Source organism: Rutidosis leptorrhynchoides, chromosome 7 (genome assembly GCF_046630445.1).
Source record: "Rutidosis leptorrhynchoides isolate AG116_Rl617_1_P2 chromosome 7, CSIRO_AGI_Rlap_v1, whole genome shotgun sequence".
Classification (NCBI taxonomy): Eukaryota; Viridiplantae; Streptophyta; class Magnoliopsida; order Asterales; family Asteraceae; genus Rutidosis; species Rutidosis leptorrhynchoides.
In genome coordinates, this window is record NC_092339.1 from 267336264 (window position 1) to 267348954 (window position 12691).

General features: G+C 34.3%; 1 protein-coding gene across 1 annotated transcript; it reads left to right on the forward strand.

Moving 5' to 3' along the window:
- Nucleotides 1-8902: 8902 nt before the first annotated feature.
- On the forward strand, nucleotides 8903-10762 carry LOC139860000 (uncharacterized). The gene is made up of 3 exons (XM_071848771.1): nucleotides 8903-9434; nucleotides 9530-10195; nucleotides 10248-10762. The coding sequence occupies exons 1-3, from the start codon at nucleotides 8903-8905 to the stop codon at nucleotides 10760-10762; spliced, it is 1713 nt and encodes a 570-aa protein (XP_071704872.1).
- The last annotated feature ends 1929 nt before the right edge of the window (nucleotides 10763-12691 follow it).

Sequence of the window (12691 nt, forward strand, 5' to 3'; positions counted from 1 at the left end):
CAAATAGATCTTGTACCAGGAGCTGCACCGGTTGCTCGTGCTCCATATAGACTTGCACCGTCCGAGTTAAAAGAACTTCAGAGTCAGTTAAAAGAATTACTGGACCGAGGATTCATACGACCAAGTACTTCACCGTGGGGAGCTCCAATTTTATTTGTTAAAAAGAAGGATGGATCTTTTAGGATGTGTATAGATTATCGTGAATTAAATAAGTTAACTATCAAGAATCGGTATCCATTACCGAGAATTGATGACTTATTTGATCAATTGCAAGGATCATGTGTGTACTCGAAAATCGACTTAAGATCGGGCTATCATCAACTACGTGTCAAAGAAGAAGATATTCCGAAAACTGCTTTCCGGACACGCTACGGTCATTACAGATTTTTGGTCATCCCGTTTGGATTAACGAATGCACCAGCTGTATTCATGGACCTCATGAATCGAGTTTGTAGTCTGTATTTAGATAAGTTTGTTATCATTTTCATTGACGATATTCTTATCTATTCCAAGAGTGAGCAAGAGCATGAGCAGCATTTAAGGATGGTATTAGAATTGTTAAGAAAAGAACAGTTATACGCCAAATTTTCTAAGTGTGCATTTTGGTTGAAAGAAGTGCAATTTCTTGGCCACGTTGTTAGTAGCAAAGGAATTCAGGTTGATCCAGCTAAAATTGAGGCCATTGAAAAATGGGAGACTCCTAAGACACCAACGCAGATACGCCAATTTTTGGGTTTAGCTGGTTATTATAGAAGGTTTATTCAAGATTTTTCCCGAATAGCTAAACCATTAACAGCGTTAACGTAAAAAGGGAAGAAGTACGAATGGACCTCTGAGCAGGAGAGTGCATTTCAATTACTGAAGAAGAAGTTGACTACGACACCTATTTTATCGTTACCTGAAGGGAACGATGATTTTGAGATATATTGTGACGCTTCGCGACAAGGTTTTGGTTGCGTCCTTATGCAACGAAAGAAAGTTATTGCATACGCATCTCGTCAATTGAAGATTCATGAGCGGAATTACACGACGCATGATCTAGAACTGGGAGTAGTAGTGTTTGCATTGAAGATATGGAGACACTACTTATATGGGGCTAAATGCACTGTGTTTACCGATCATAAAAGCCTTCAACATATCTTCGATCAGAAACAGCTGAACATGAGGCAACGTAGGTGGGTCGAGCTGATAAACGACTATGATTGTGAGATTCGCTATCATCCCGAGAAAGCGAATGTAGTGGCCGACACTCTAAGCAGAAAGGAACGAGAACCAATTCGAGTACGAGAGATGAACATAAAAATTTGCATGAATCTCAACTCACAAATCAAAGAGGCTCAACGAGAAGCTCTTACTAAAGAAAACATAGGAAATGAAATAATGAAGAAGTATGAGAAGCAACTCGTTATACGGGAAGATGGAATTCGATATTTTGCAAACCGTATTTGGGTACCGAAGTTGGGTGGATTAAGGAAGTTGATATTGAATGAGGCACATAAGACAAGATACTCGATACATCCTGGAGTTGGAAAGATGTATCAAGATCTTAAGACGCATTATTGGTGGCCTAATTTAAAGACAGATGTTGCAACATATGTTGGGGAATGTTTAACTTGTTCCAAAGTCAAAGCAGAACACCAGAAGCCGTCAGGGTTACTTCAACAACCAGAAATCCCAGAATGGAAATGGGATGGTATTACCATGGATTTCATCACAAAGTTACCTAAGACTGCCTGGGGTTATGACACCATTTGGGTAATAGTTGATCGTCTCACCAAATCTGCACATTTCTTGCCTATAAAGGAAATGGATAGAATGGAGAAACTATTACGATTATACATAAAGGAAATTGTTTCAAGGCATGGAATACCTATTTCCATTATATCCGATCGTGATAGTAGATTTACATCAAAGTTTTGGCAATCACTACAGGAGGCCCTGGGAACTCGTTTGGATATGAGCACGGCATATCATCCACAAACTGACGGGCAGAGTGAAAGAACAATTCAGACTCTTGAAGACATGCTCAGGGCATGTGTGATCGATTTTGGAAACGGATGGGATAAATATCTACCATTAGCAGAATTCTCGTATAATAACAGTTATCATGCAAGCATTAAAGCTGCACCATTCGAAGCATTGTATGGAAGGAAGTGTAGATCCCCTATCTGTTGGAATGAAGTAGGATATCGACAATTAACTGGTCCCGAGATCATACACTAAACGACTGAGAAGATAGTACAAATCAAGGAGAGATTGAAAACAGCCCGTAGTCGCCTAAAGAGCTACGCCGATGTCCGAAGGAAACCATTAGAGTTTCAAATCGGTGACATGGTTATGTTAAAGGTGTCACCTTGGAAAGGTGTAATACGTTTCGGTAAAAGGGGTAAACTGAACCCAAGGTATATAGGCCCGTTCAAGATCATCGAACGCATTGGACAGGTAGCTTATCGACTCGAGTTACCACAACAACTTGCAGGAGTACATAATTCATTTTACGTCTCAAACCTCAAGAAATGTATTACAAAGGAATATCTCACCATTCCTCTTGAAGAAATCCAAGTCGACGAGAAACTACAATTCATAGAAGAACCAGTCGAAATCATGAACCGTGAAGTTAAACGGCTCAAGCAGAGCAACATACCAATCGTTAAGGTTCGTTGGAATGCTCGAAGGGGTCTCGAGTTTACTTGGGAACGAGAGGATCAGATGAAACAAAAGTACCCACATTTGTTTCCCGAGAACGCTAAATAGGTACAATTTTAAAATTTCGAGACGAAATTTATTTAACGGGTAGGTACTGTAACGACCCGGATTTTTCCGATCGTTTTATACTTATGAGATTAATATTTACATAATTTAAACCTTACCAACATGATAAGCAATCTAAATTTTTGAGACTTATGTTTTTGAAAAGAGTTTTACACAACGTTTGACCGTCCAATTTGACCGATGATATCACGAACTATATAACATACGATAATTATACGTTTATGTATATATATATGTATTTATATATATTTAACATGATCTAAGGATGGTTTAACATCTCATTGTGTACTAATAACAATAAGATAAAAGTATACTTTGAAACTACTAACTTAAGTTTTCAAAACGATAACTATACGTAACGTTCTTTGACATAAATACTTATAATGTTTATACAAGTATCATATAGATATGTATTTAATCACTTTTAAAGGGCTTTTATACATAAAAAAATATAAGTATATTTACAAAAGATAGTTATATTTGAAACCTCGTTCCGTTTTCTCAAGATTTCTACAAGTATATCTAGAGTATATGTACCCGTATCATACCCAGCTTCTATACGTATTTACTATTAGTATATACATATCAAATCAACATCCTAATCACCTTTGATACTGCCCTAGATAAGAGGTAATTAGAATTTGGAAGTTAGTTGACTAATTACACAAGATTACAACACAAAATTTTGTTTTTGTTCCCCATTAAATCACACCATCACCACCATATATACACCATCCATCTTCAATTTTTACTACCTATTTCTCTAACCAAAAACACACTCTTAGGAACCTTAAGTGTTCTTCACAATCTCAGCAAATAACCATGAAGATCTAGCTTCAAAAACAAACCTTAATCATCATAATAAATTCCTTACAAGAACACTTCAATAATCCTTCCAAGAATACAAGTTTACTTCCAATCTTTAAATCCCACTCCACCACTCTTTTGGTTCTAGGATTTTTCTCATCTCTTACAGTAACTTTGTCCAAGTAACTTGAGGTAGTAACCTTATTCATAACCTTATTCGATTCATATTTATATAGCTATCTTATTTTGTGTTGTAAAATTTTAACAACAAGAACATATTTTGAATGATTTCAAACTTGTTCGCAAACTAAATAGATCCTTCTAACTTAACTTTTAAAATAATTCAAGACCTGTAATATATCATAATGATATGCTAACTTAACAAGATATAACTTGGTTTTACAAAGAACATCTTAAAAACTGAATCTACGTCGTTGGAGTGCAACCGGGGGCTGTTTTGGGTTGGATAATTAAAAACCATCTTGAACTTTGAATTGGAAGTTTATGTTCTGGAAAAATGATATTTCTTATGAATATGTTAACACATAAAAATTTCATGGTTTAATTCAAAGTATAAGTATTTTTAGAAAAATGATCATTAAATGTTGTTTTTATGATGAAAAATGATCACTTTCATAAGTTTCACCAAAGTTTGACCTATAACCTGTGATTTCGAATACAAACTAAGGTATTTTCAGTTCATATTCTTAAAATTTGACTCGGTCCAAGGAAGTGGCAAGTTGAACCAACAAAAACGGAGTTGTAATGAAGAAACTACGACTAAAACAAGATTGGGTATCCGAAGCTAGTTTAGCTACGAAAATATTTGGAGATAAAGTAAATTAATCATATCTTTTCTAATTAATATGATATTTTATATATAATTACTTATTATTTGATTTTATATATTTCAGGACCACCCGTAAACAACACGAGAAGATTAATCATAAGACCTCATGATTGTACGCAACACGTCATTTGACAACACGGTACTTTATGTACGCAACACGTCATTTGACAACATGGTACCATGGGTCGAGATTAATTCTGATCAACACGAATACGATGGGGTCTTTATTTATTTTATTTAAGCAACTAATTGTGGACCACTAACATCAGACTGCTAACTACGGACTAAGAAAATATTAAAAGTATTAAGAGTATATATATATATATATATATATATATATATATATATATATATATATATATATATATATATATATATATATATATATATATATATATATATATATAACGATTACTTAAAAAGAAAATATGTTGATATATTATATATATGGTTAGGTTCGTGATATCTATCGGAGACCAAGTCGTGATAAATACCTTCAAGGCAAAAGTGAGTATATAGTCCCACTTTTAAACTCTAAATATTTCGGGATGAGAATACATGCATTTTATGATTTACGTTATGGACACAAGTGATTAAAAATATATATTCTACGTTGAGTTGTACCACTGGCATACTTCCCTGTAACTTGGTAACTATTATTTACATGAGATATTGTAAACGCGAATCCTGTTGATAGATCTATCGAGGCCTGACAACCCCAACCGGACTAGACGACCAGTATTCAACTGTTGCACAGTACTTCATTTCGGTGACTACACTTGGTACGGTGTAGTAAGATTTCATAATAAAGGGAATATGCGACGTTGATTAAATGTTAAGTATGGTTATCAAGTGCTCAACAACTTAGAATATTATTATTAAAACGTTTATATATGAAATCTTGTGGTCTATATTTATAACGCTGCCGACATTAAACCTATATCTCACCAACTTTATGTTGACGTTTTAAGCATGTTTATTCTCAGGTGATAACTAAAAGCTTCCGCTGCAACATGTTAAATTTAAGCAAGATCTTGAGTATGCATATTTGTGTCAAAAATAAAACTACATATCGGAGAAGTTGTAATGTAAAATACGTTGGAAATCGTGTTGTTATCATCACATGTAAAGTTTGTAAGGCTAAGATTATCGCTAAACGATAATCATTATTATGTTATTTAAACTTTGTATTTTTAATAAAATTTATGGTTCGTATTGTAAAAACGAATGCAGTTTTCTTTGAAAAATGTCGCATATAGAGGTCAATACCTCGCGATGAAATCATATGTTATTATTTTTGTCCTTATGGTTTAGGATGGGTTATGACATGAACAATAGTCGGATACCCGACCCGACCCTGTTGACTTTGACTTTGACCAAGTTTGACTTTTAGTCAAACTTAACCAAAAACTTATGTAATCATTATAATCTTCTTTTATACTTATGTCTTTCATGAAACTTGACAATTTGACTCACATGCTATATAATCGAGTCGTAAATAGCCATAGGACTAATTGAACAACTTTGACCGACCTTGTATTTTACCGGTATTGATACAACTTACTTGTTTAGGACAAGACTAGCATCCGTTCTTGCACACATTTACTTTGTGAAGTACCTTTATACTCTTGCACTCAAGGTGAGATCATAGTCCCACCTTTTCAACAACTTATACTCTTTTAAATTATGGGATGAGAAACATATACGTTTTATACTTTTACGCTTTGGACACAAGTATGAAAACAAATATTCTACGTACGAGTTAGAACAAAAAGCATCAATTCAATTATCATTAGTTACACTTGTAGGGTGTAAGCGTGAACTTATGTTGTGTGGGTCCATACGGGTTTGACGAACCCTCATTCGGACGGTTAGCTACCGTTAGCGGATGAAATATATTTTCAGGTATAGTGTAGGTTCTAACACTATGATAACGGGGTTCGTATACAGTTAAGTCTTGATAATTGGGTGCTCGTGATACAACAACTTTTGGAATGTAAACGATTTGGATAATCAACGTTATGGAAATACTAAATCTTGTGGTTCAAAAACAACGTTTACAATTACACCTATGATTTCACCAACGTTTTTTGTTGACAGTTTTCTATATGTTTCTCAGGTTCTTGAATGGCTACTTGATACATGCTTCCGCGTACACTTTGATTTCTTGCTTGGGGTCAAGCATACATGCATACGCTATTGATAGCATCCGTGATTTTTAACTTATATTATGTCGCAAATTATTTCATTTATACTTTATAACTTTTGTAAACTTAAACATGTTGTCAAATTGTTTGGTAAACTTAAAACTTTGCAAGTCCTACACGTTTCAAATGAATGCGACATAATTTTGGTTAAAGGCGTCTGATTTAGGGACTATGACCACGTTATGGGACCTTAGTTAACGGCGCCGTCAATGGCGATTTTGGAGGGTCGTTACATGACTTGTTTTTCAGTTTGTTTACACTTCTCTTTTTATTTCTTTGTTGCTTCTATACACAAAATGCAATAGAAAATATACACATCTAAGCACAGGCATATACAAATTCAGATCATAGTACAGCAAACACATGCTTATACACCTTAATATCATTTCAAACACATGCAGTCTTATTATTGTGTTATGAATAATACATCAAACACATCACACATACACAATATGCAATAACAAGGAAATTGACCGAACTCATAACCAAACCCATTTCAAAGTCTAATTGAGCGACAATAATATTCATATTTTTTTCTGAACAAAAAAAAGTAATAACTTTAGATTATCAAATACAAAATTAATTATAATTACTTATAGGAACTAACCTTAGAAATAATCTCTCTTGAAATACCTTTCTTCGTGTAAGTCATGGTAGCAAAGTAGAATCGTGCAGAGACCGAATCTAAAATAGAACAGGAATCGAATTCGGTATCAAACAATTAGGGTTTACAGATTCAATTGATTTGGGTTACTTCGGGTTTTTTTAGATCACAGATAGATAAAAAAAGAGAAATGATAAAGACGTAATGGGATTATGATCGATAAAACTCAATTGATTTTGATTTGGGGGTTTTTGTCACAAATAGACCATACGTGAGGGTTTTATAGAAAATAAATGTAAAGTTATCAGGTTAACACAATTGCTTAGATGGTTAGGATGTTGCTTGGTAGAGAGGAGGTCGTGGGTTCTAGTCCCTTTTCCAACTTTTTACATTCTTTATTATTATTAATGTGTTAACTTTTTCAATGTTACTTGTAGATGGATCGGAATACTTGGATGTACGAGATAGGTCTTGCTAGCTCTGAGTTTATTGATAATCTTGAAGAATTTATTACAATTGTCGAGACTGATTAACTAGAAAAAGGAAACACCTCAATTAGTTGTCCTTGTGAAAAATGTAAAAATGCACTTTGGTATACTGATTCAACCGATATCCAAAATCATCTAATTACACACAGATTTATGAGAGGATACACATGTTGGTCTTTTCATGGTGAGTCATTAGCTGACCTTAACCCGTTTTTTTTTATAACGATACCGATAACGAAGAAGATTCATACAATTGTGACACTAATGTTAATTTTGATGACATGTTTGATGATATGGATATAGAGGATAATGTTGCTGATAAGTATCATGACAGATTACAACAACGATTTGTTGACGCTTAAAAATCTTTATATACCGGTTGTATGAATTTTACAAAACTTTCCGCCGTTATACAACTGGTTAACTTAAAATCAAACAATGGTTGGAGCGAGACAAGTTTCACTAGCCTGTTAGAGTTGTTGAACAAAATGCTACCAGAAGGTAATGAGTTACCGGTTTCAACATACCAAGTAAAGAAATTGATGTTCCTAATGGGATTAGAAATACAGAGAATACATGCTTGTCTAAATGATTGTATGTTATATAGAAATGAAGACAAAGACCTTCATCAATGTAAGGTATGTGGTACATCTAGGTAGAAACTGATAATGTTGATAGTGATGTGTCGGAAAATGGACCTCCTGCAAAATTATTGTGGTACTTGCCTATCATACCAAGATTAAAGAGATTATTTACGAATGAGAAAGATGCAAAATTATTACGTTGGCATGCTGAAGATCGTAAAAATGATGGAAAAATGGGACATGTCGCCGATTCACTTCAATGGAAAAATATTGATAAAGATTTTGGAGAATTTGGGGATGAGATACGTAATATAAGGTTCGGACTCAGTTCAGATGGAACTAATCCTTTCAGAGATTTGAGTAGCCATCACAGCACGTGGCCTGTTCTTCTATGCATTTATAACCTGTCGCCTTGGCTATGTATGAAAAGAAAATACATAATTATGTCTCTTTTGATTCAAGGCCCAAAGCAACCTGGAAACGACATTGATGTTTATTTGCAACCATTAGTTGATGACATGATGGAATTATGGAGTACCGACATACACGTTTATGATGCATACAAGTAAGAATACTTCCAACTATGGGTAATGCTTTTTTGCACCATTAATGATTTTTCTGCTTATGGTAATTTGTCTGGATATACTACAAAGGGGAAAAAGGCATGTCCTATTTGTGAGGAAAATACTCACTTGATATGGCTCACAAATTGTAAGAAATTGACATTTATGGGGCATCAGAGAGAGCTTGCTGAGAATCACCCGTATCGTAAAAAGTCAGATTTATTTGATGGTACTATAGAGGATAGAAAGCTACCACCACCATTGGATGGAGAAACTACACTCTCCAAAGTTGAAAATATAAATGTTGTGTTGGGAAAGAAAGGTTTTGGTCCTCCCAAAGGTATTTGGAAGAAAAAGTCTATTTTTTGGAAATTACCCTACTGGAAGCATTTACGAGTCCAACATTGTCCTGATGTTATGCATATTGAGAAAAATGTTTGTGAAAGTTTCATAGGGTTACTGTTGAGCATTCCTAGAAAAACAAAAGATGGAATTAAAATTAGAACGTACATGGAAATAATGAATATCAGACCAGAGCTACAACCTAAAGATATTGAAGGTCCACCAAGTTTCTTCCACCGACCTGTTATACTATGTCAAAGGTCGAGAAAACTAAATTCTGTCAATGTTTACATGGTATTAAGGTTCCATCAGGATACTCTGCTAACATTAGGAAGTTGGTTTCGATGAAAGATTTGAAGTTACTTGGTATGAAGTCACATGATTGTCATATACTAATGACTCAGATGATTCCTATCGCAATTCGTGGAATTCTACCCAACCGTATTCGACACACAATAACAAAACTATGCTTATTTTTCAACATAATTCATTCGAAGGTGATTGATCCTGATGTGTTGGATGAATATCAAAGAGATATCATACTTACTCTTTGCGAACTCAAGATATACTTTCCACCTTCTTTCTTTGATGTCGTGGTTCACTTGGTATCTCATATTGTAGGAGAAATAAAGGCATGTGGTCCAGTTTTCTTACGGTATATGTATCCATTTGAAAGATATATGGGTATCTTAAAAGGTTATGTAAGGAACCTTAATCAACCAGAAGGCAGTATCGTTGAAGGAAATGCATCCGAAGAGGTGATTGAATTCTGCACAAACTATATGGATAGGTTTAAAAGTGCCGGGATTCCACAAAGTCAACATGAAGGAAGAATTTCAGGTCAAGGGACACTTGGGCGCATGACGGGCTATTCAAATGTTGCCGATTATCACGAGGCACATTTTACTGTCTTACAACACACTACATCTATTGATCTGTACATACAAGAACACATGTCGTTGTTGAGACAAGAAAACCGTAAAAAGAGTGCAAAATGGTTGGCAAAACAACATAAAAAAAACATTTTCAGAATGGTTGAAAGACAAAGTTAGGAGGACACTTCCAAATATTGATAAAACGGTCGAAGCTTTGGGATTCGCCCCTAAACATGTGTTCCAATATCAAGGATATGACATCAATGGGTATACCTTTTACACTAAAGATCAAGATAAGAAGAGTAAAACGCAAAATAGTGGTGTCACGGTGATAGCCTCGTCGACGGAATTCACCATTGTCAATCGTGAAGAAAGATCAAGGATCGCTAAAAAATCTCATTATGGTTTCATTCAAGAAATATGGGAATTACATTATGGTTCGTATACTATACCCTTGTTCAAGTGTAAGTGGGTTGATAATGATCGCGGTGTTCAAGTTGATGAAGATGGTTTTACAACTGTTAATCTTTCCACCAATGGATATAACGAAGAACCATTCATTCTAGCAAAAATAGTTACTCAAGTATTCTTTATCGAAGACCCAAAGGATTGTAGATGGCATGTGGTTGCATGGAAAACGATGGATTGTTGGTGTCGAGAACGTTGTTGATGAGGATGAGTACGACCAATTTGACGAGTTACCGCCATTTTCAGTCGACGTTCAACCTTTGAATTAAGTTGTTATTGGAAATAATACAATCTACTTTAGGGAAGACCATGAGGAAGGAGACGAGGTCGCAGACACATAAAAATTGTTAAAACATATGATTAATTACCTTTTTTTTTTTTGTACAAACATGATTATATTTTTAATAACTTATGCAACATGTCTTTTATGTCTTTTGTTAAAAAAAAATTTTACCATGAACTATTTACTTTATGTTACTACCTTTTAAATTAATAATAACAATCTATACAAATACAATTACAAGTATAAATAATTCTAAAAAAAACATACATATATGCACATTTTTCAATTTTAATACAGGGTACAAACCGCGACCACAAAACCATCCAACTTCTTCGTCTACCCTAAACCATCCCACTTCATTATGAAACCACCAAAAAAACCTGAATCCTTCATCCTAGAACGGTGATTATTCTAAACAGGTGATGAAAGAACTCGATTTCGTAGTCACGGCTGAAGGATCGTCGCAAATACAGGTACATATGGTTTTTTTAGTTCACTAATTATTCTTTAATCGAATATTCTTGTTATAGACGTAATAACCAGAAAAGCAGACTATTAGACCTGAATCAAATTGTGTTATAAGGAAACAATAATCTAAAATTAGGTTATATACATGCACATTTTGTGTTAGATTATTCATAAAATTGACACATTTGGGTTTAAAAGTGGTTTATAGATGCTGCAGAAAGAGTCTAATTTATATTTTGTGTTATAGAAGAAATGCCCTAAATATCAGACTATTATACCTAAATCTAGTTGTGTTAATTTGACCATAAATATTATTGTTACCTACATAACTAATATGTACATATATGTTGATTTTACAAAAGCAGAAATAATCTCTGATGTTGTCATTAATGGCTTCCTACAATCGTCCACCATCGTTCATCCACATAATACTATTTGCAGATAAGCTTGAACCGGTATTGTTTTGTTGATGTTTTAACATTAAAATGACCTATTTTATAAAGCAAAACCATTGTAAGACATATCAGGTTATTATGTTTTGTTACAGGCTTTGCCACATGAATGGTATGTTAACCATTATGATAGCATGATTCCAAGACATTCTGTTTTCATCCACACCCTGCAAGGATATAAAGCAGAAGTTACATTTTCGACTGATCGTAGCCGTTTGATACTTGGTAATGGATGGCTGAAGATCATGAACGATCTTAAAATTGGAGAAGGTGATATCCTTCTATTGACTAGAATCGACAAAAGAAACTTCGAGTTGGCTATTTACTCACCTGATATGTTTCAAAAGAATTTTTTTTGATCCATTCATAGCTTGTGGTGTATTGACTCGAATTCAAGAAACAGTGTTTGACAATGCTCCATACAGACGTTTCCCTTCATTTATGAAACTCGTCAACGATCCAAATGAACCAGGATTGGTATGGTCATTTTTCGTGATCGCATATGTAACACACATTTACTATGTGTACATGATTATTATCTTAACAAATTAGTTTTAAATTTCTTTAACAAAAATATCATTATTTTTTTATTGGATGTAGATACTGCCAAAGGAATTGTTAACAACAACTTATGGAAACTCTGGACCCAAACAATAAATGTTCGTTCACTTTCATAGATGGTATAAGAAAAGGGTACGCATAATCTCAATTGAAGACGAGTTAGTCATGTGGGAAGGATGGCCTGAGTTGCTTAGAGAACTAAAATTGGCATCTTGTGATTGTATGATCTTTTATGCAATTGATTTGGAAAATCTTGAGCTGGTGATTTATGACCACTGTGGTGTTGAAAAGGGTTGTCCATTAACTTTTCAGCTGATGGACGTTGATGTTTCTACTAACTAGGAAAGAGGATAAACCTCCCAATCCA

What these genes read in the sequence shown, in the direction of transcription:
- LOC139860000 (XM_071848771.1), top strand. Translation starts at nt 8,903, where the DNA reads ATGCTTTTTTGCACCATTAATGATTTTTCTGCTTATGGTAATTTGTCT. An exon ending in ACAACCTAAAGATATTGAAG is followed by an intron (nt 9,435 to 9,529) that starts GTCCACCAAGTT and finishes AGGTTCCATCAG; the next exon opens with GATACTCTGCTAACATTAGG. An exon ending in GTTGTTGAGACAAGAAAACC is followed by an intron (nt 10,196 to 10,247) that starts GTAAAAAGAGTG and finishes AAACATTTTCAG; the next exon opens with AATGGTTGAAAGACAAAGTT.